General features: G+C 39.9%; 1 protein-coding gene across 1 annotated transcript in view; it reads right to left on the bottom strand.

Moving 5' to 3' along the window:
* LOC139468205 (uncharacterized) overlaps positions 1–25219 on the bottom strand; it is a 34591-nt gene that overhangs the window by 7005 nt on the left and 2367 nt on the right. The window contains exons 2-8 of the mRNA XM_071250023.1: positions 24783–24881; positions 14137–14201; positions 12393–12487; positions 9623–10845; positions 3519–3663; positions 2188–2296; positions 1336–1437 (exon numbers count right to left, since the gene is read on the bottom strand). Coding sequence (XP_071106124.1) covers positions 1336–1437; positions 2188–2296; positions 3519–3663; positions 9623–10845; positions 12393–12487; positions 14137–14201; positions 24783–24881 — 1838 coding nt within the window. The remainder of the gene's footprint in view (positions 1–1335; positions 1438–2187; positions 2297–3518; positions 3664–9622; positions 10846–12392; positions 12488–14136; positions 14202–24782; positions 24882–25219) is intronic.

Genomic DNA, 25219 nt, shown 5'->3' with positions numbered 1-25219 from the left:
TTCCTCACTTATCTCAGTTTCGCATCGACAAACATGAAATATTCACATTCACTGCCCAAACAGTATAATACTGCACGACTGCAGGAAGTACATAAACAAGAAAGGAGTTTGCATTACTTGCAAAAACAGAAGCAGCCCCATTCCCACCTTTTCACGAATGCCCTGATACTTTCCTACTTGGACTTTCAGTGAGCAATAACTTGACTTCAAAACAAAATTGATTCATATAAATGTTTAAAAGTTCATTTGTAAATCGTATTTTTCGTCCATTCCATAAAACACAAACACCTCAAATGATTATTTTGAATGATTTAAATAACACAATGCACAATTCACCAATGATTGTTTGTTTCAATAAACCTTTGAAAACTTTCCATGTTTAAAAATAGCTTTTGACTCACATTTTAAAATTTTGCAATGTATTTGACAAATTGTGCAGCAGCAAAAGTCTGTACAAGTTCTGCACAAAAAGGGATTTTCTGCAAGATAGTTACATCTCTACACCGAGAAGACATTTCGGCACAATGTTCTGAGACCGCGGAATGCAGCAGGGATTGTCTACTGAGGTTATTTTGTGCACTAGCTGTTGTAACACCCCCAACACACACTGAGTCAAAGTTGTTGCCATGGAAACTTCCCAATACTATCACAAGGCACCAGTTCACCACTAGACCAATCTATGTGCCAAGTTTAGTTAAGATATCTCTCATGGTTTTTGAGTTCTGATCCGGAAATGAGAGATCCACGCTTACCCTACTTGTAGTTTCACTGTCGAGAGATCCAAGCTTACCCTACTTGTAGTTTCACTGTAGAGAGATCCAAGCTTACCCTACATGTAGTTTCACTATCGAGAGATCCAAGCTTACCCTACTTGTAGTTTCACTGTCGAAAGATCCAAGCTTACTCTACTTGTGGTTTCACTGTAGAGAGATCCAAGCTTACTCTTCTTGCAGTTTCACTGTCGAGAGATCCAAGCTTACCCTACTTGTAGTTTCACTGTCGAAAGATCCAAGCTTACTCTACTTGTGGTTTCACTGTAGAGAGATCCAAGCTTACCCTACATGTAGTTTCACTGTCGAGAGATCCAAGCTTACCCTACTTGTAGTTTCACTGTCGAGAGATCCAAGCTTACCCTACTTGTAGTTTCACTGTCGAAAGATCCAAGCTTACTTTACTTGTGGTTTCACTGTCGAGAGATCCAAGCTTACCCTACTTGTAGTTTCACTGTCGAAAGATCCAAGCTTACTCTACTTGTGGTTTCACTGTAGAGATATCCAAACTTACCTTACTTGTTAATCTGACCTGTTGCCTGTCATTAATAACATGAATACGAACCTTCCACCAGGGTCTCTGATTCATGCTGCAGGCGGTCACACGACGCCAGAATGTACTCCATCATCATCTTGGCCCGCAGCACGGTGCCAGTAGAGGACAGTTCTGGAACAGGATGATGACATCAAGAATTGGACACAGACTGGAGACATGTCTGCTGCAATCTACAGAGACTTAGTGTACAGAAGTGTTTTCTTATAGTCAACTCAAGGTGACTAGATTTTGACTTTTTGCAAGTCCTCAAGTCACTCAAAACCTCTTTTTACCCACGGGCTCAAATATTATGAGGTGTATCAGTCAATCATTTTGTGATTACTCTCATTTTGCAGAGGCATTGTCACAGATATGGGCTTAAATATTGGAAATACCTGAATGTAAAGTTGATGCTGCATTCAAACAATCACATGTACAACACAAGGATTTTGTAGATATCAACATACTAATGAATATTTGTGAACATTTTATACATCTGATACATTTTACAGGGTTTGTGAGCGAGGATTTTTTTACGCCGCTTTTAGCAATATTCCAGCAATATCACAGCGGGGGACACCAGAAATGGGCTTCACACATTGTACCCATGTCGGGAATTGAACCCTGGTCTTCGGCGTGACGAGCAAACGCTTTAACCACTGGGCTACCTGATCGCCCCTGATTTTAAAGGGTGAAGACCACATGTGACTTGACTCTCCAATGCAAGCTGCATGACATTATACCCTGACCGTAACGGTCCTTCGTTCCTTATCCTTTCAACCACTGGTTGCCTCCACCAGAAATGATAATGTAACCTAAGCAATACAGTTTGAACATTGCTGACTGTTGTCAGCCTGTTTACCTCTTGTTGGGAAATATTACCTGTTATGTCTCTGAGCTTCAGGCCTTCCAACAGCTGATGGAGGTGCTGGTATGCAGTCAGACATGACATGACCCTCGTCTGAGTAACAAGGTCACTATCAGGGTTGAACTACAATAAATCAACATTAGATTTAACATTGTGGAGGGGTAGACCTGTGATTTAAATGTTAAAACTCACACCATGAAACACTCGATACTTGAGTAGTTGTGTATTTCCAGGCTGACGTGGTAGCTGAAACTCACCCATGAAACACTCGAGACTTGAGTAGTTGTGTATTTCCAGGCTGACGTGGTAGCTGAAACCCACCCATGAAACACTCGATACCCAAGTAGTCGTGTATTTCCAGGCTGACGTGGTAGCTGAAACCCACCCATGAAACACTCGATACCCAAGTAGTTGTGTATTTCCAGGCTGACGTGGTAGCTGAAACATACCCATGAAACACTCGATACCCAAGTAGTCGTGTATTTCCAGGCTGACGTGGTAGCTGAAACTCACCCATGAAACACTTGATACCCAAGTAGTCGTGTATTTCCAGGCTGACGTGGTAGCTGAAACCCACCCATGAAACACTCGATACCCAAGTAGTTGTGTATTTCCAGGCTGACGTGGTAGCTGAAACCCACCCATGAAACACTCGATACCCAAGTAGTTGTGTATTTCCAGGCTGACGTGGTAGCTGAAACCCACCCATGAAACACTCGATACCCAAGTAGTTGTGTATTTCCAGGCTGACGTGGTAGCTGAAACCCACCCATGAAACACTCGATACCCAAGTAGTCGTGTATTTCCAGGCTGACGTGGTAGCTGAAACCCACCCATGAAACACTCGATACCCAAGTAGTCGTGTATTTCCAGGCTGACATGGTAGCTGAAACCCACCCATGAAACACTCGATACCCAAGTAGTTGTGTATTTCCAGGCTGTTGTGGTAGCTGAAATCCACCCATGAAACACTCGATACCCAAGTAGTTGTGTATTTCCAGGCTGACGTGGTAGCTGAAACCCACCCATGAAACACTTGATACCCAAGTAGTCGTGTATTTCCAGGCTGACATGGTAGCTGAAACCCACCCATGAAACACTCGATACCCAAGTAGTTGTGTATTTCCAGGCTGACGTGGTAGCTGAAACCCACCCATGAAACACTCGATACCCAAGTAGTTGTGTATTTCCAGGCTGACGTGGTAGCTGAAACCCACCCATGAAACACTCGATACCCAAGTAGTTGTGTATTTCCAGACTGACGTGGTAGCTGAAACCCACCCATGAAACACTCGATACCCAAGTAGTTGTGTATTTCCAGACTGACGTGGTACCTAACACTCACCCCATGCTCTAGTCTTTCCAGAAACTCCATCTTTGCGTCACAGCTGCCCACTTTCTTTGTAACTTTCTGGGTTGCAACCTTTTCCCTCAGTTTCTCATTTGCTGCCACTTTCCGCCGAAATTTACTTGGTATATCTATTTTAGCTCTGCATGAACAAAACTTTAAAACATTGGCACTATAATGAACACAGTACTTTCATCAAATCTTTCAACAAAACTCAACAAAAGCATTACTCATTGCAAAATCAATGGGTGTGAGTGCTGCAGTCTGATTGATTGGAAAACGTTAAGTGTTTGTTTGATTTGTTTCACTCAGCAATATTCCAGCTACATGTCAAGGACCTGGACCAGACAATCCAGTGATTGATATTATGAACAACAATCCACACCATCATATATAATGACATGCAAATAACCATGTCACCAAGCCTGACCTTCCGATCCATTTGGGCACCTCATACGACCAGCAGGGGTTGCTGAAGATCCGGGGTAGAAGAGGCAACTATCATTAAAATCGTATCTTTGTTCTTGCTTCCGCTAAACAAAGATCTGAGGACATCCCATTACGGGTCACGTCAGACCGACCTTGCGCGAACTTTGACCGACCAATGGAATGACCAATCAGAAGGTAGCTTTCACTTGCATTACGGCACTAATTTCAAATTGGCGACTACGCTTAGAAACATATTTTGACAAATTCTCGATTACAAATTTGAAACCTGAACAAGAAAACATTCTGGAATGACTAATAGATGGTCTAGATTGTAAGGATTCAGTCGTTAAACCCATAACTATCGTTCGGAATACACTGTGTTAAAGTTTTCGAGATTGCAAGACTAGAAATCACATTCTGACTCATTTTCATAATCTGGTAAGCGACGCACTGATTGGTCGGATGAAAGGACGTTCTGACGTGACCCCTAATGGGATGTCTTCAGATCTTTGTTTAGCGGTAGCGAGAACTAAGGTCTGATTTTAATGAGATTGGGGGGGGGTCAGGTTCGCTGACTTGGTTGAACATGTCATCGATCCCAAATGCGTGGATCAATGCTCATGATATCAAACACTGGATTGTCTGGTCCAGACTTGATTATTTACAGAACGCTGTCATATAGCTGGAAAATTGCTGAGTGCTGCATAAAACAACAAACAAACCAAAACCAATGCTAGGGACCTTACTTCCCCACAAGGGGATGTTAAATGAAACTTTCACTGCATATAAATACTTTTCTTAATTAGCATCTTTCACTTTCAATCCCATTTCCAAATTTGAAAAACAAGCATGAAATTCTGCTGGGCGACAAAATTAAATATCAAGTTTTATCATTACTTATCAGATCATCTCCGATTTGATTGTTTTTCCTATGATGCCCACCATGCAGGTTCACAGGACCATAGGGAGTCACCCATTGTATCCTGATGTCATACCACTCCACAGTCACATCAACTTCTGTCTCACAACTGTGACAGTTCACATAGTGATAGAGTGCAACAGGAAAATACTGGAAATTTTCCAATAAATTGTTTATTTATATACTTATTCTATCTCACATTATCTCGACTCTCCTTTGATCCTTCATGTGGAAAAGTGCTTGAACAAAGGTTCCAGCTTCTAAAAATCAATGTACCTGAACACATCCCAGCATCAACATGGCCACCAATGAAGTAAATGGGTCATGCACTGTATCCTGTGCATAGCATCCTACATGACCTGATGACGTGCTTACCCCTGCCACATCATTCTCTTTTGTTATAGCTAACAGGCTGGAGGAGGTGTGATTTTTAAACTCAAGCTTTGATTTGATCCCATGGTTGGAAGGTTGGGTGCAGATACTTGTAATAGACTACAACATGAGGAAGCTGGTGTTAAACAGTGAAATAAATAAAACATTTAAAACACTGCCTAGTGTTGTAAACGACAATACAAGATAGCTGCACAATAAATCGCAAAGAACAATGAAGAAGGAAGCTTGGTTTATTTCACGATAAATCATTGTTCTATCATGACGTCATTTATCGAGATTTGAAGATGCGAACGTTATTTTTGAGAGGGGAGTGTCTTGTGAGTTGTTCCCCATAGGTGTAGCTGGGCAAAGCAGATAAACACAATGGCAGAACGATCACATCCAAAAGCAGGATAGGTATGTCAATCGGTATTGGGAGAAAAGGTACAGGTAATCATGAGGATTTTGAGAATACGTGGGAAATACCCACCTGTGCATAACATGGACTTGTCTGACATTGGCGAGGTTGGATTCTGTTGAGGGAGTCATCATGACTTGTGGTCACTGTGCCTCTCATGGTTCATTCTCCCTGCCGTGTTTTATTGTACGATTGACAACTCCCACTCGTTGTTTATTTCTTAAATAACACGTGAGCAGGAAAAAATCACCAAAACAGGTGATACTCACTTGTAACAGAGATCAGGTCCAACATGAGGAACATGTTTTCACATATGACATAGTTACATGAACAACTGCAAATCTGTAAAGAATGATCGAAACAGAAAAGAATGACTTATAAGGATGACTGAGCGGAGCCAGAAGATCGTGGTAAGGAAACCTCGGCTGCTTTTGAGAGCGGAATGAAGTGTCTCTTCAGATAGAGGAAGCCACCAAGTACCACCAAGTACATTCCGAGCATTCGCACCAGACTTAAGGAGAGAACTTTCTGGGTCAGCAGGGCCTAGGATGGATGCCAGCAACGGGATCTTAAACAGCCAATCTGGTTGTCCCAGAAGCTGGTTCTTTACTATAAAATCATGCTATCGATCCTGGCTACGTCGATCCTTGTTAGGGGTAGATGACCATTTTGTACGATTGATCCGGGGCAAGGCTGGAATCGTCACTGTAAATTTTAAGAGCAACTATGTCCTTGGACGAAGTGGTGGGTTTGACAGGTCAAACTAAAAGTAGCGAGTGAGTTACTTTGATGTAAAAATTAACATAGATACTGTCAATGACAGTAAGTAAACTGCGCCAAAGTGTTTTGTACTGATTCCAACATAAGCAGGTTTGTTACAACACAGAGAACAAGCACTCGAGAGAGGGCAAACCAGTTTAGGTCTTGCCTCGCACACTCCACACACCTCCCTCACAGACAGAGAAAACTGTGTAGCAAACAAACAAAAACAGCGTCCTTTGTGCCGAAGACATAATGGTGTACATGCAGCCAGTTCCCTGGAGAATGCATGACGTGATCGGTCCCTTAGCAAGTTGATCACCGTCATATCTGATGCATGTAACTAAGTCGGAAAAATCAAATCACACTTGTAAAAATGCGGCACAAAACCCAGTTGATCTTCTGTCCCTTAATAATGACTATCTTGTGAGGGGTAAAATTCTTGAACTTGATTATTAATAAGTTAATCTCTTAGAGCAACAGAGTTAACAAACGCGGAGGAGAGAGTCCAGTGATTCCATGACATAACTAGGTAAGGAAGGGTGATGCCAGTGCAGACTGTCTTACTGTCTCCAAACCCACATAATTAGTCCGATAAAGGTGAGTGAGTGAGCGACTATGGTTATATGTCGGTTGTTGCAAAATTCCAAGAAGTACATGTTTCTTCTAAAAACGTCAATGCAAGAGATTAAGCAGTCTTGAACACACAGTACGGTGGGTGGTCGGCTGAATGCAGGATGACTGTATCCTCACACATAGGCCTTGGTTGTCGAAAAGGCGAGAATAATCGGCTGTGAAAAATGGAAACGGATAATGCATCCTCCTTCATCAATAGGTAAGAGATAGTCTATGACATGGCCTTGAAAAAAACAAACAAGGAGGTACAATAACAATGGAGAGCATGTCCCCTAAGGTTTCTTGGTTGATGACAGTACAGAATTAATAAACTAAGCCTTTAAACATCAATCAACCAAACACTTGACAACAGTAAAGGCAGGTCATAAATCCAACTCGGAGAGTTGGCGAGATTTCTGACATCATTTATACATAAAACATGTGGCCCAATACCGATGTAGATGTCAGCCCTGAGAAGAGGGGTGTCGATGTTGATTCCCTTGATGATCTCCAGCGATACCAGCCGGTGCAGGATCAACATCCAGAGGAACAGGAACAGGAACAGCTGAACTGAGTGGAACAGGGAGCAGCCAGCACAAGTCGAATTAGCAGGAGGAGGTACCACTGGTAGCCCTGAATGATTCTGGAGGACAGAGGTCACTGCCTGTAGGAACAATTGTAGGTTCGGCGCCGGATCGTTAGCCTGATGTAGATTGTGACTGTGTGGATGAAGGGAGCGTCACAAAAGGTCGACACAGACTAGGTAGGAAGAACCCTATGGAAACGAAGATGATTATGAGAAGCAGTCAGAGAACAGCGATCCACACAAGTGACTGACGGAGATGAACATCTACAGGAAGAAGAGGGACCCCGAGGCTCTTTACGGCAATGTCGACCAAAACGTTGATCCCGATGAGGAGAACAGAATAATCAATGCAGAGTGGAAATCCGTGCAGAGTGGTAATCTAGATAGGATGAAGCTTAAGGATATCCACGCCAAGAAGGATACGATTCCAAGAGCAAGGGATAGCTCTCCCAGCCACGTGGGTGATCTGCATAATCGCTGTACCAATAGAGATCCCAAATGAGGTCGATGATCACAGTCATAGGAGCCTGAACGATCCTGTTAATGATTTATACGTGTCACTGGAGGACTGGGAGTGACCAAAAGTAGAAGAACGTTTGTCTTAGTCTCTATAGGTACCACCCACTGAGTCACGTCAAACAAGATCAGAACTTAAAGAATCAGCAGCATCCTTGAGAGAGCGTCAATTCCTAGAATGGTTGATCTCCAAATCATAGATCCCGAGAGAGTAGATCCCTTGACTGTCAAACCCAAAAGTGTCAATCCCGAGAGCAAATAGGCTGACCAGAACGATAATCCTGAGACAGTCAATCCGGAGGTGAGCGATCCTTAGATGAGTGACCCTTGGGGGAGCAATCCTTTCAGTGCAGATCATGCAATCGACTTTTTTCGAAACGCCGATTCTTGGAAGAAGCAATCCTTCGTGAAGGGTGAACCTGTTCTACTGGTTCCAGTGGAAGTCTTATTCGTCACCGTTGATGGAGGAGCACCAGTAACGTTCGATGAAAAGGAACAATCACCATCAACCTGAACATCACGCAAAGGAGCAGGAGACAAAAGACGACTGGTAGCAGACAAACGAGGAGCGCTAAGAGGGTCGATTGAAGGCGTATCCAAGGCAGCTTTGGACGCATCAACAGAAGAGAACCTTGGAACGTCCAATGTAGCTGGAGGTTCTGATGTAGGAATGTATTGTTAAGCCAGGACAGTAGCAATGTCGTAATTGACGCCCGGAGAACGCTGGGAAGATCAACAGTCGATACCATCTTGGTTAATTGTACACATCTAATTAAATGTTCTTCATCTTCAGAGTCATCTTGTTGCAATGTCAAATAGTTGCATTAGGATCACACGGCTGGTTTGTTTAGGCGTCAGTCACTAAGGAAGCTATCCGATATGCCATCGTCTACAACAGATAAAGGTAGACGTAAGAAGTTGTTTCAAGGCTTTTATGGTGGAAGAGACAGTAAAACAGTAGGGCTTCTTAGCCGAGGAAGGCCCGAGGTCTGCATCCTGAGATTAGACCACCGATCAATATTATGCTTATGATATTACGTAGGTAAATACAAAAAATATGCCTGCAATTTATGCAGGCCAGGCGTTGATCTTAGTCTGTCCCCGTCTTCTCCATTAGTATCGTAGTTGTATTCCCAAGGAGAAACCTACAACAACAAAGATACCAAAATGTTTTCTCTAATATTTCACAAATATGTTTCAGTGTGGCGATGAGAAAGAGAATGATGTGGCAGGGGTAAGCATGTGATCAGGTCTTGTAGATCACTATGCATTGGACTACAGTGCTTGTCCCATTTGTTTGGGTGGTGTCCATGGTTATGTGTTCAGGCATATTGTTTTTTAGAAGCTGGAAACTTTGTTCAAGCACGTTTCCACATAAGATCAAAGAAAGAAAGAAGAGATGCATAGTGTGAGATAGGATAACTTTTGTATTTTACAATGTCTTGTTAAATCGTACACATGTAGTTAAATGTTCATCATCTTCATACCCATCTTGTTGCAATGTGAACATCTTTTCTCGTACATCTGCTCCAGATATATGCAGGCCATCCATCTTGTTTGCTAGCCCATCTCCTGGGGGAACTGACTTTGTGGGAGGTTTCACACGTGCGTCGTCTTTAGTCTGGTTTCTTTCTGCTGTTGGGTTTACTGGCCATGACGGAGGTTCTACATGTGGGTCATCAAACATCTTGATATTCTCTGCTGGTGGGTGTACTGGAAGAGATGCTACATTCCCATCCAATGATTCTGACTTTGTCAACTCTGCTTCTTGTCGTGTTTTGTCTACAGGTTTATCACAATTAATGCCAGTTGATTTGGTATGGACAAGTTTAGTAATCTCAGTTTTCATATTATTGTTAATGGGTTCTGTCAATTTGGGACTTGGAGGTTTGGTTCCAACACTTCCTGACCGTGTGGTAGAACGTCCCTTATTGACTTCCATGGCTGCTTTGGTAGTGGACGTCTTGGGAACTCGGACATTGGGGTCTGTTTTGAAAGGTGCTTTAACATGAGCTGAGTAGGGCCTGCTACTGCTGGGTCGGGGTGGCTTTGGTGCAGCCAACAAGGAGGATTGTTCCTTTCTCTTTCTGTCATGTGTCATGTTATGTGAAGCATATCTGCAATGAGAGGCACCACTAGTTGTATCACACCTACCATGTGAAGCTGTTCTTTTGTGAGAAGAACTACCAGAATGGGAAACACCTTCACCATGTGAAGCATTTCTGCAATGAGAGGCACCACTAGTTGTATCACATCTACCATGTGAAGCTGTTCTTGTGTGAGAAGAACTACCAGAATGGGAAACACCTTCACCATGTGAAGCATTCCTGCCATGTGAAGCACTTCTTATTTGAGATCTTTTTGAATGTGAAGTATTTTCAGGATGTGAAGTGCCTTTAGTATGTGAAGTACTGTTGACATGGGAAGGACCTTTGGGTTGTGATGCGACTGTATTTTGATAAGCTTTCTTAGTCTTGTCTGCATGAGAGTTCTCTGTAGGTTTTGTCCTTCCTTGCAAAAGTTCATTTCTAACCTCACGTCTGATCTTGTTAACGATGGTGAGGTTTTCCTCTGAGCAGATACCATATTCTAACTCTGTCTGTTCTTGATCTTCTGCTAGTTCTTGTTCTTCTGCCTGCCTGTTATCCACATTTTCCTCAGACAATCTTCGAGAACCTGACTTCCTATCTTTGCTCTGTTTAGTATCAATCTGTAAGCCAAGAAACTACAAATTAGGAATGCATTTTTTCTCGGGGGAAAATAATTATTTAGTTTTCAAGTTTCCGTCTTAATCAAGTTAGCAGACAGCCATTGACATGGAAGAGACATTTGACATCAGACATATAGTATGCAACTTAGTCTACAGCCTGACACTTGATATCTCACCTTAGATCTTATACTGACATTATGCTTGATATACTGAAAAAACTACTGGCCTGAACAGTGATAATATATAGGGTAACCACCAGAAGACATGAAATTCAACAAGTCATCAGTATATCTTTAACTAGCATTTAATACTGTATTCAACGTAATAAGCACCCAGGGTGCTCTCAAAATTACAAATAGGAGGCTCTTATTAGAATATCAATTCGGTGGAAAAAAACAAACAAGAGTTAAAAGATCGTAAATTTCGTGGTTTATGCTGACAGACTGAAATGTATATATACGACGGATATATTTTTTCAGAATTTAACTGCCCATAATTAAGTATGCATATTACACACGAGTGCGTATTATACATGAATAAATGTCTTGTGTACATTGATCAATCGGAAGGGGTGCTAATTGAAATTGTTCACTAGCCAATATTTTGCAAATATCGCCGCTTATTAGAGCGGGGCGCTTATTAGGTCGAATACGGTATGCCATGCTGTCCGACCGTCCAAGAAGGGCTGTTTTTGTCTTGGACGGTTAACTTTTAAAACATGCATGTTCATTTGTTTGGCTGATTCCTTTTGTAGATTTAAAAAAAAATAAAGGATATGAATGAATGTGGAGGCTGGCATCTAAATAATGACCTGACATTAATATATCACAGAAAACTTGTAAATAGTCCACATAGATCAACACTATATGCTCAGCTGAGGATACTTGGCAGGGTCATCAAAATATTAACTATTCAACTCATTGTCGAATGGCTCAATTAGTATTCTGCATCACATCAAAGCTTGCAAGAAGAAACGCTTGAATTTTGAACATGGTTTGCCATGTGTGATTGTACTGGCAACTTATTAAATAGGCTGGCAATTTATTAGACTAACCAGCTGGAATTCATCTGAATTGGAAACTCTGTCTTAATGTTGTAGCATGCTAGCACACATTTCTCGTGTTTGTAGACTAGTTTTTGCTTTCATACCTGGTTGTAAGTCTTTTTTGTAATCCTAATATGTGCCTAATAGGCAAAAGATTTAAGTGGAAAATATTATTACCAATTCTCGGTTATCCAGTGTATTATATCTAAGTAATCAAAGTTTGGGGTCCTCAAAGTTTGCTGTTGAATCTAGGAACACCCTAAATCTCATGTTTTAAACCTAGGTTCATGACAACAACCCTTTGACTTTCGACTAACTTTCAAACACTATGTATACATTCTATCATGTAAAATAACATGACTCATTTGATGTTTCAATGACTGCAGCCCCCATAATATGAACCACTGTTAGGCCTGTTTACATTTTTAATACAGCTTTGCATGCATGGACCTGCTTACCTTCTTAACAGAGTTTTGCAGGCTTAGACCTACTACCTGCTTACCTTCTTCTGGACATCCCTGGCTTTCTGTGCCCGGTTGAGGAACTTCTCCAGCAGGTCCAGCTCCCCTTGTTCCTGACTAGGGACCGCCCGTTGACCTGTACAACAACACAGAGCATCAAACATAGGGCTTCCAGGCTCCCCTTGTTCCTGAATGGGAACTGCCCGTTGACCTGTACCCGTTTACCTGTACAACAACACAGAGCATCAAACATAGGGCTTCCAGGCTCCCCTTGTTCCTGACTAGGGGCCGCCCGTTTACCTGTACAACAACACAGAGAATCAAACATAGGGCTTCCAGGCTCCCCTTGTTCCTGACTAGGGGCCACCCGTTTACCTGTACAACAACACAGAGCATCAAACATAGGGCTTCCAGGCTCCCCTTGATCCTGAATGGGAACTGCCCGTTGACCTGTACAACAACACAGAGCAATAAACATAGGGCTTCCAGGCTCCCTTTGATCCTGAATGGGAACTGCCCGTTGACCTGTACAACAACACAGAGCATCAAACATAGGGCTTCCAGGCTCCCCTTGTTCCTGAATGGGAACTGCCCGTTGACCTGTACAACAACACAGAGCATCAAACATAGGGCTTCCAGGCTCCCTTTGATCCTGAATGGGAACTGCCCGTTGACCTGTACAACAACACAGAGCATCAAACATAGGGCTTCCAGGCTCCCCTTGTTCCTGAATGGGAACTGCTGTTGACCTGTACAACAACACAGAGCATCAAACATAGGGCTTCCAGGCTCCCCTTGTTCCTGAATGGGAACTGCCCGTTTACCTGTACAACAACACAGAGAATCAAACATAGGGCTTCCAGGCTCCCCTTGTTCCTGACTAGGGGCCGCCCGTTGACCTGTACAACAACACAGAGCATCAAACATAGGGCTTCCAGGCTCCCCTTGACCTGGAATGGGAACTGCCCGTTGACCTGTACAACAACACAGAGCATCAAACATAGGGCTTCCAGGCTCACCTTGTTCCTGAATGGGAACTGCCCGTTTACCTGTACAACAACACAGAGAATCAAACATAGGGCTTCCAGGCTCCCCTTGTTCCTGACTAGGGGCCGCCCGTTTACCTGTACAACAACACAGAGCATCAAACATAGGGCTTCCAGGCTCCCCTTGTTCCTGAATGGGAACTGCCCGTTGACCTGTACAACAACACAGAGAATCAAACATAGGGCTTCCAGGCTCCCCTTGTTCCTGAAAGGGAACTGCCCGTTGACCTGTACAACAACACAGAGAATCAAACATAGGGCTTCCAGGCTCCCCTTGTTCCTGAAAGGGAACTGCCCGTTTACCTGTACAACAACACAGAGAATCAAACATAGGGCTTCCAGGCTCCCCTTGTTCCTGAAAGGGAACTGCCCGTTGACCTGTACAACAACACAGAGAATCAAACATAGGGCTTCCAGGCTCCCCTTGTTCCTGAAAGGGAACTGCCCGTTTACCTGTACAACAACACAGAGAATCAAACATAGGGCTTCCAGGCTCCCCTTGTTCCTGAACAGGACTGCCTGTTGACCTGTACAACAACACAGAGAATCAAACATAGGGCTTCCAGGCTCCCCTTGTTCCTGAATGGGAACTGCCCGTTGACCTGTACAACAACACAGAGAATCAAACATAGGGCTTCCAGGCTCCCCTTGTTCCTGAATGGGAACTGCCTGTTGACCTGTACAACAACACAGAGCATCAAACATTGGGCGGGTCCTCAATTATTTGGAACACCCTTACCTGAGCCGCCTTCATTTGCATCCTTCTCCTCACCATCTTCAGACGAGCCTCTCTTCTGACTGGGCCTGTGGGGTGCAGCACAAAGACACACAGTATGTAACTGACAACATGACACCTTCTTACAGATGCAATCTAATTTGTACAGGAACAGAAACAACACAATCTTAATTTGAAACAACAACAACCTTTACACTAATCCTACAGCAGTAGGATTTGCCTATTTTTGTCACTTGTCCTGTAATAACATGATGATATATAAGAGAACCTTGGAGATGTCAGGTAACAAGGATACGGTAACAATTTAGAATACTGTTGCCAACTACAGGAATTGTGCCAGCTTTAAATGCTGAAGCATTAATTTAAAAGTTGAGAGCAAGGTATTAACATGAAAATGCCTAAACCTACTAATAATGTGAGCATTACAAAATGATACCACTTCAATGTAGCTCACCTGGATATGAAGTGAACAGTTTGATAAATGTCACCAAAGCCACTTAAAAGTTAGTGACAGCACTGATATTAAAATATTTTCTGCATCAATGATTATAGTCAGGTGAGCTACAAATGAATACAAATGTATATATGTATTCTTTACAAATATTGTATATTATCATACAGTTAGTAAGTTTCTCGACAGGATAAAGACAATAGATAAAAATGGTATCATTTGGGGTCTCATACGGACAAAAAATATAAATATGAAAGGTCAGGTAGATACTACTTTCAGTGTTTACAACAAACATGGCATCGCCCTTGCCCTTGGCGATGGAGTCAGAACTTACCACTGGGTATCTGGAGAAACTACAGGCATTGTTATTATCATCAAAACAAGAGACTAATATACTGAAAATCAGTGTATATCTGGGACGTAGCTCAGGCATTTTACAAGGTTTGGCAACTTTGCAGATACAAATTACGTTAATTGTATCATGATAGTAAAGATATGACTAGCATACTGATATATTTTCACTTGCCAAAACACTTGTTAAACCTTAAAAAGTACTTTTTTGATTAACCATATAATACTATACTTGATTCTTACAATCCAAATACATGTACCTGTAAATAACATAGTGAACCTTGAGAGCTGGTATGATGTTATAACTTTCCATACAGTTTAATACACACCTTGCCAGTACCTGGATCTGGTGTTTCATTCCAGATACATTGTCCAGTTAGTCTATCCCTGAACAAACACTCAACTATCCCGGCACAAGGGGCGGGGCTGCAGAAATACTTCAGTGCCTAGTAACAGCTGTGTTGGTTAATCTTACACTGACTTGATATATTGTTCCACGGGGGAACAAAAAAAAATTCATTTCAGATTTCTGTTCAGAAATTGCACTCTGTTATTAATAGTATAAAATGTATCCTGACTATACGTTTGTGAAAGTTATCAACTTCAATCCAATCTCATAACAATTAAATCCCTATGACTTCCTTATTACTTGGACATGAAAGAAAATATTGACTCATTTTGTCTGATACCGGTATGTTTATGTAAAATGTATATATAACACATACATTCATAAAATAATCTTATTTTTTACTAAATTGTTTGGATTGATTTACAAAAATGTGGGACTGATTTGAGGTTGAACTCACTTCTAGATTCTTAAGTCTTTACAAAATACTAATGAAAAGGTAATAGAAAGCATATTTTCAATCACAATTAACATATTTCTTTAACCTTAACAAAATCTAGGAAAGTAGGTAGGAGGCTAAATTAAGTGGTAATAAGCTTTCTATATTTGTGTACACATCATATGTTGCTAGTAATTTGTTTAGTAATAATCCCTGTGGAATTATCAATAAATCACTTATTTACATACAAAAATAATTAATGGTCTTTGATACAACAAAATATTGCCACTGAATGTATTGATTTTGTCCTTTGTCATGCCGCGATACATGCATGTTCACGAATAGTAAACAGATTGCTGCTCAAGCTGTCAGTAGCATAGATGGACGGCAGATGGTGAGTGCTGAAAGGTTTTAAACAGTAATATATCATACACTAGCCAGGGTTTTAACTAGGATCCAAAACCAATGCCCTTGGCAGGCAGTTTGGGAAAAATAATGTGTCTAACTTGATATGTAGTCAATGGTTTCAAAAACGGTTACTGTCATGATTGACATTCACATATTGTTTCCATAAATTCTAATAAATAACACTTAAATTTAATGAATCTATGGAAGAACGAACATGCCAAAGTTTAGTTACTTTAGTCTGGCAACTTCAGAGGAGAAAATGTTTACAGAGGCGAATATGCATTTTAACCCTCTGGATGCCGAGTTTTTTTTCTGACGCACATTTTCATAAGATCGGAAAAGTGAAGGTTGTGCGAGAATTGCGCTCACGCGGCACCTGATCAACCTCTCGCTATACAATTATGCAGAGGTGGAGAATATTAAATTTCCTATTTGATGGTGTAAAGTTAACTGCAAATATTGAACCGGTTTTAAAAAAAACACTTCTAAGTGTTGCCCGAGAATTTTTTCTACCTTGAAAAACAGTAAATTTCTCCGCTTTTTATCGTACACCGATAAAAGTACTGTGCGACGATTTTTTTTATTTACATGCTTTACGGAATCTGTGAGCGAACAAAATACTGCCTAATATCTAAACGACATAACTATATACCAAATGCAGTTATATGCGTATGTATAACGACAAACATGCAATGCCAAAAATAGCTTGCCGTAAATGACGAAAACTGATTTTTCTCTATGACTTCAAAAGGCGACAGAGAGGTTACACACGCACAAAGAAAAGGAGGCATAACTCCGCTAAGCTTAGCACTAGTTTATTGTAACTCAGGTCACTTGGTGAGAATTAGCTGTGGGTAAGGATAATATATTTTCGTGGTGTTTTGTTCACGAGGAACCAAACTATTCCAACACAAATATAGATAAAGAAACTGTAAACGTTTAGTTGTAAAAACAACAACATAAGAAATGATGAAATCGTGCTTCATAAAAAAGCGGTAAAAGAGAAATGGATGGCCTTATCTAACCTATAACTTAGTCCTTAGATTCCAACATTCTCCTGAATGTGTAAGTGTAATTTGACTAATGTTGCACCATTATTAATGGAGCACTAGCCTTATCATCAAATGTAATGAAATACCCCCCAAAAATAACACCGTTCTATTTGACGTCATGGCTTTTTTTATGTCTTTGATAACGTCGGAGAAAGATGACTCTGGTATTTTGATTAATATATATCTCCCCTAATTTTCGTTCATGATATGGAAAATCTCGATGTGTAAAACGGAATGTGGCGCTTTTTCGACACAACATAAAATGACTGCTTTTACCAATTAAATAATGTTTTGAATATGTAAACAATTAGCTAGTTTATCGTGTGTCTTAATTTGACAAGACACGCACCTGTTTGGCATCAATTTACGTAATGAAATACACAAAATAATATTTCAAAACAACCAAATTATATTCAATATTGGACAGATATTGTTATTATTTCTCTTCATCTTGTCTCAGAATTACACACTAAAAGATGCGAAGAAAGCTCTATTGGTATAGAATTATCAGGATAATCGTATCCGGTTGAACCAACAGCTAGGATACTTGGCATGGGTTTAATTTTATACATTTTACAATTCCTGGAGAAATAAAGTGAACAGTTTAATATCTTGTGATCACAATATTGAAAAAAGAATGAACCCATTGACTATATAATGCAAAACAAGAGGAATAATTGTTTGTGGCTAACACGCACCTGGCGAAACATTAGCTATCACGGCTCTGTGTATCAAACGACAATTTTATTTTTTTTAAATTCCAAGACCAAGACAATTTCAGAAATGTGTGCATATCTTTTTACGAAAAATATTATCCATTTTGTCAAAGTAACATAGAACTATTCATTTTTAGTTATAAAACAAAATGAAACAGCTATTCAAAGACATTGGCTATATGAATTTATGATATTGACTATTACACATCCCAAGAAATACGTACATGCTGCAGTTACCTTTACGCTTCATCTTGTAACACTTGTCCAAAGGAAAGAAATATCGTATTCGACACTAAAAACATATCAATTGTTATGTAAACAATGTTCAAACAAACAGGAGATTATCAAAGATTCGTTCATACATGTTGTGGCTTATATTTGCGTATGATATCATTTTGAACATTGACAAATATCCAAAGGGAAATTAATTGTGTGAAAAAATGTATAAAACATATGCAAAATCTACATCATAACTGAAACTGTAAACAGCATGATACAATGATCGTGTGCACTCTCATTCAAGGACCTTCACCTCGAAGAAATTACCAAATATGTACAACAATGTTGACGTATGACATCACTACCTGTGACCGACTTTTACAAAATGGCGTGTTCACTGTCAACAGTACGCGGGATTTTACGAGAGGACTTTCGTTGATTCAGGGATCGCATATACATAAATGTGCCATAAATGTGACATGTAAGTAGTCAGAAACATTCTGACAATCTATGTACTGTTATTTGTTCTTATAATCTTCATTGAAAAGAACCGAAATAGGCAGAAATTCCGATAAATACCGTTGTCGTTGTGCGTGATTTTGCGTCAGTCATGGCGTCACACAGAACGGTAACTTTGACAATTTCTGTTGAAAATATCAAATCATTGCAATGTATCTATTTTAAATACCCTAATTTTTCATACTATTCTCTTCCCGTGCATATTCTGAAAATGTTGAGCTAATGTCTTGAAAGATTAGACGAATGGATAGCTCTAAATTGGAGAAAATGCTACACTGTGTAAAATCTGTATTTTGCTTTGTTTACATTTCAAACAAGTGCAGTTTTTCGAGCACAGTGTTCGTTTTCACACCTGACATATTTTGCTTGATTTCATCCAGCCACTTTGTATTGGTGACAAAGACCATTGGTCATTTGATTCTAAAATGTATGAGGAATTCAAGGATGTGTGTATGGCAGCTAAGTTTGAAATATACACGATGTTACAGGCGCCTCATAACCGGTGTACCTCAAACGTGATTTTGTAAACACTAGCCAATATGGCGGAAAGTTCACTTCGGCGTTCATGTTTGCGTATTTTCCAAAACATTCGAAACGATTCTCGTGTTATCGGAGACGTTTTGGAATGATCAATGGTGATTTCATAAAATACAGATACCCGTGATCACTAATATACTATTTTTGAAATTCATTTCTCCGAGTAAATATCCTAAATTTTGATTTCAAAACATGCTGTAAATAACGCCGTGAGTGGTGATTTAGTAATGTGTAAAAATTGGCGACATTTACGATGTGCCTAATTTTCAGAGGTCATTTTCAATAATTTAGCTTGGACTAAAATGGCAGTGGATGATATCACAGAGCAGGGAATTTCCCACCTTATTCAAAACTGTGACGTGTATTTGTGTGGGTGATGTATTTTGAATTTTATTCGACTTCAAAGCGAGGGTTGTAGAGGAAGGACATATATGTCCCTCTGGCATCCAGGGGGTTAAGAGAATCTAAGGGCATGGTCATATGAGGCCAAATCCTAAGATATTGCAAACAACCAAGATATTGCTAAAATACATAAGATATTGCAAACAGAACATATGTGTTGAGCACCACTATAACTACACATGTACCAAATTTCACAACATTTTGTCCCCCAAAATTGGAATGATGGCCAAAAGAAGTTTCATTGATTTCAGCATGGTCAAAGTGTAAAGGTCAAATCAAGGTCAAAATTTACTATTATGACTTCCTGTTCATCATTCTGACGTTATGTGTAAGAATCATGTGAAAGACAGGTGCTACCGGTAGAGCAGAGCATGCTTATCCATTTTGAGAACACCTTGAGTCAGTAGGATCTTTGTGTAGCAGCAGCGAGCAGTAAAATCTGATTTTAGCATGTTTAATGAGATTTTGAACCTCTTGAACAAATTGGGGAACCTTCAGCTTCATTGGTCCAGTGGTTTCATAAGAAATCATGTTCACAGTGCAAGGAATTACGTTTTAAAGAATTTGGTTGCATGGTCAAAAATAGGTCAAGATTTATCATATTACAAAAAGCAGAACAGATATGCTATCAACACATGGTATACCAACTTTCATGACATTTTGAATTCAAATGGCTGAGTAATTGCCATAAGAAGTTTCTGCTTTCAGTAGGGTCAAAGTGCAAAGGTCACATCAAGGTTAGACTTTTAAATATATTTTGATTTTAATATGGCTGGAAATTCCAATTTGGGAATATTTTACTCATATTTGCTCCAGACTTGGGGCTGGATATCGGCCTCTGAGCAGGTCCTGCTATCCTGGCTGAGCAGTCAACACGGGAATGCCTTCAGAGAGAAAGCTGTCAGATACTCCATCATCATTGACAGTCAAGATAGGAAGTGAGGGGGGAGACTATTCCCTGATCATCAAAGATGTTGGTAGTTTCGTCAATTTTTTTAGATTTCCTCGTGAGAGTTTTCTTAGTTTTCATCAATTTTTCAGCAGATTTAGAAAGCCGGTCTTGCTCTCTGAGCTGGCATTTGTGAAGATAAATGCTGAAAGATTCGTCGACCAAGTCAACACACTGTGAACAACGGTCAGATGAGCTGCAGCGACCGCAGCAATCCGTCATCATGAGTCGGAAGGGAAAAAAAATGTCTACAAGTAAGGCACCCAGGTCAATGTGTGGCATGTTCACGTAACCACACAATGACAATTAGAAAGAGAATGAGTTGGCAGGGGAAATCACATGTTCAGCGCGTGTACCTCAACCGGCATGAAAAGCGAGCATGACCCAGACTGTTGGGAGTTGACCATGGCCATACTTTGTGTGTTCGGGTGGATTGGGTTTTTTCAGAAGCTAGAAACCTTTGTTTAGGAACATTCTACTAAGGATCGAAAGAAGAAAAATGCATAGTGTGAGACACCGGTAGGATAAGTTTAAAAATATAATATTTCTGAAAGTATTTGTAAAAGTTCACAAGCGATTTAGTCAAATTGACACAATTTTCATATTTATCCTATGTTCAGACTATAACGTTTTCCCCTTAACTTTTATATAAGTGTCGAGTTTCCAGATAATGCATGTCGATTCATGATTTTAAAAGCAAGATAAATATTGCATCATGACAAAGTATATGATTACAGCTCTATAAACATGAAGTCCAACCAAGATATGTACCAGCTGTCCCATTGTTAAGAGGCAATCATCAACAGCAGCTCAATATGTATAAAACTCTCATAATACATGATCAAGCTGCTGACCGCCATCACTGACTAGGCATACACTGCATATATAATCAAGACCTCAGTAGCACACTCAAATCAAGGGCAGCTGACACAGTGTAAACTACTTTGAAACAGTATAACCTGTTTACTCATTTGTACTGGTCTGAAAAATGGAGCTTGGCAATATGGATGGAACAATGTTCATCACCATCAGACAGGTCAGATATAACTAATCTTCTCCTTAATCTTTTAAAACAAAACACTTACAGCATTGACTTGTTTAGCAGCAATCACTTCATAGCATTCAATTAAAAACATTTAATAACAGCCTCGTTTTGCTGAAAACTTCGTTGAGATCCATCAAAGTATCAGATAATAATAATAATGTTTGTTTTACAGACAAGACTAGTCAAAGTACAGGTAAGATTAACACAAAGCAAGTTTAACAATGTTGAATCATCCCAATTGAGTTCATTCGCCACTGATTGTGAAAAGCCACTGACACTGAGTGAGATTTCTAAGTTTCTTTCTACATGTCACTAATTAGTGGTATTTGGGCTAGTCGGGGATCAGATATTAGTTTGCTATATATGTTAGTTTGCTGTCAAGTGTTCGTCATATGATAATGTAGAGGGCATAACTCAGGGATTTTGTAATTGTTTGTTGTATCTGTTTGTTCGTTCTATCCGTGTTCTACATCTCCCATGTTACCAGTATTCACTACGAGGAAGTAGATCACCATGAACACCTTTGAATAAAAATTTGATTGAGGAGTTACATAAGAAGAATTATCAAAAGGACCAAAAATTGTTGATATAAAAACACATAAAAAATGGAACAATATCATATAAGAAAATCAATAAATTAATAATTTCCATCTAGCCTTAACAGATATGGTAAAGAATTCATAAATTCAAACTTACACAAAGCACAGATACTTATGATGGATGATCTACATGAGTGGAAACAATTTTGGAAAATATATTAGCTAAACAAAACCACTCATCAAATTTTTTTAATTCCATCATGTTTCCATGAAAACAGCAAAAGAGAAAACTTTCAGAATCTTATAAAAGATAAAAAAACAATCATAGTGGTTAATGTAGCAAGTTTGCTGAAGCTAGGATACATAATATTGTAAACATGGATCGTACAAAAACTCTACCCAAAATTTATGTTTCACCATGATTCCATGGAAACGGCAAAAATAAAAAAATTCATTGTGGTAAATGTGTGTAGCAAGTTTGGTGAAGCTAGGGTGCATGGTTAAAAAGTTATGGGCCTTACAAAAGCTCAGACAGACCGGCGGGAAGGACAGACGAACGGACGAACGGAACGCTGTATGCCCCGCGATTTACTTCATAAACAAAATTATTAAACATGTCATAAGACAAAAAAGGTAATTTAATTGTGACTTTCTTTCCAATGCAAGTGAAGATTAAAATAGTGATACAATATATAGCTTGTCTATGTTAGGAAAACAAGAAAACTTTCATTGCAGGTAATATGGCTTGTTAGATTATATAGGTAAAACAATACTCGGTATTTTAAAACTTGTTTTGATGAGTTACCTTGAGAACTAATTACAGATCATCTATAAACTTTAGGACCACAAGTCAGTCAATATTTGGTCGGGCAGGTTACTCAGATAGTTGAGGAGTTATTGAATATAAAGGGACTCAAGTCTTAACAATGGGCTCCTTTAACACTTTTAAAAAAAGATGTACTGCTGTACAGTTTAAAATAGTTATAGCCAAAGTTAAAACATATAAACATTGCCTCATGACAATGTGACGGTCTGCTGCTGGAAATGGCTAGAATATTCATAAAAATGCCTGCATGTTAACAGAGATCTGTGGGCCACTGTAACAAGATAGCAGCCGGTCGCAGGCTGCTATTCTATGCTATTCTATTGTTATGTGATGTCATCCTATATTATAGTCTATGACTTTGTAAGGTTCATAACACAGCCACTAAATTAGTGCTGTTTTTTTTGCTTATTTTGGGATTAGCTACAGATTCTATCCATTTTAGCTATAAAAATCATATTTCAGGGTATCATAATTTGCAGAAGCTCTCGGCCTGTCCAATTGCCCTCCTTTATTGGGCAGTCAAAGGGTTAGGGTTAGGTGAGATTAAATTGGGTTTAATGTCACGTCCAAGATTATAGCTCTTATATAGCGATGTGCATGCACGTGTGTGTGGCTGCTTGTACTAGTTCGGACAGATGCCGATTTTTTGTGCTAGCCCACTGAGATATCATGCCGCAGTTTAACGTGAATGCCACAGTATACTGACTCCAAGCCGACCAATCCTTGTTTTAACCCCTTAATGACGAGCACCAGGCACATGGCACAAGTACCATCTTTTAACCGTCTTCAGTATGGCAGACCTGGGGCCCCTGCATTTGATAATACCCTGAAAAATAATGTTCCCATTCTAATAGTTCCAGACTACAAACAAGACAGGATGAACACTACTCCAAACGTATGGGACTAGACAAAGGCTTAAATGCCAATCGTTTGTTGTTTAACACCGCACTCCCACAATGTCCTACCATGACACACAATCAACCAAGTCTTAAGCCTGATCCATTTAACAGCCTCTAATAGAAAGCATAGATTACTTGGAACCTATTCTACACATGCATACATGTATACCATATTCACCATATAAAGCTGCCTGATCCAATGCATGCCCTCTGGCCAACTTTAAGCCAAATCTGTATATATAATCTTTATCAGTCGCAGATGTAACATGTACGCAAGATAGCCAACAATCTCTTGTATGCGAGACGGCTGTGTGCCACATTTTACCTTGATTGTTACAGAAGTGTGTGTCCAGGGGATACCCAATAATAATTTTGAGGCAATATGAGGGTCCTCTAAAGTAATGAAATGGTGTCGTGTACTGTACATTTGAAATTTCTTTAGAGCCTGCAATGAATCAATGATCACGTGGGCACTGGTCGTGATTGATGGGTAAAATGACAGTCACCCATAACTGTTCTTGATGCACTGGAGGTAAAATGAATATTACTGTGCGTCCCTGGAGATACAGTGTATTCTTTATCTGCGTCCAATCGCAACATTTGTGTGCACTTGACCCACAGTTGTGCGTCGAGTAAAACCCTGACAGACTATATTTTCTTGTGTATATTTATACTGATTTTTTACAAACAACAGCCGTGCAGGTATATACAATTGCCCTGTAACTATTTTATTGAAAAAGTTTTAGTTTCCTTGACGTTTGAACTATAAAGTTTGTCACCATCACTCGATCTCTGAAAATGGACTTAACTTTTGGGTATAGTTGAAATAAGTGCCCACCTTGGTCATTTTTCTAAGCACCCAGGGCACTTATAACAGCAAATACAGTAGTGTTGCTACATGCATGCATGTCAGCCAGTATCAACCCAGCATGACATGGCAGCAGATCTCACCATGGTTTCAACAGTACAGCATACTCCTTGGTTAGAAGCTCCAGTTGTTTCCTCTTGGTTTCAACGATGTTGTTTAGTTCCACAAACAGCTCTTCAAACCTGACATTTGAAAAAATCAGAGATAATAACAAAGCTCTTTCATTCATCCCAGTATTTGCATGAGCTAGTGAAAGCCAGGGAACTCCTTGCTTCAGGTCCATGCTCATATCTATCTCTGTGTTCTTGCTGTGACTACAGCCAGCATATTTCTGGCATATTCTCAAATCCTGTCTACGCACTCAGTTCTTTATGTCAGACAAGACCTTTATTTCAAAATGGTTTACTGAATCCCTAAATTAATAAACATTTGTAAAATAAAAACCACTATATATTTTATTCTGCCGAAAGGAAACTTAGGTGTTCGCCAACACTGCTAACATGGCAACATAGTCAGATAA

The sequence above is a fragment of the Haliotis cracherodii genome, unplaced genomic scaffold (genome assembly GCF_022045235.1).
Source record: "Haliotis cracherodii isolate W230 unplaced genomic scaffold, xgHalCrac1.p SCAF_2, whole genome shotgun sequence".
Taxonomy (NCBI): Eukaryota; Metazoa; Mollusca; class Gastropoda; order Lepetellida; family Haliotidae; genus Haliotis; species Haliotis cracherodii.
The sequence above is the reverse complement of the archived record's forward strand: the minus strand, read 5'-3'. Positions and strand labels throughout refer to the sequence as shown.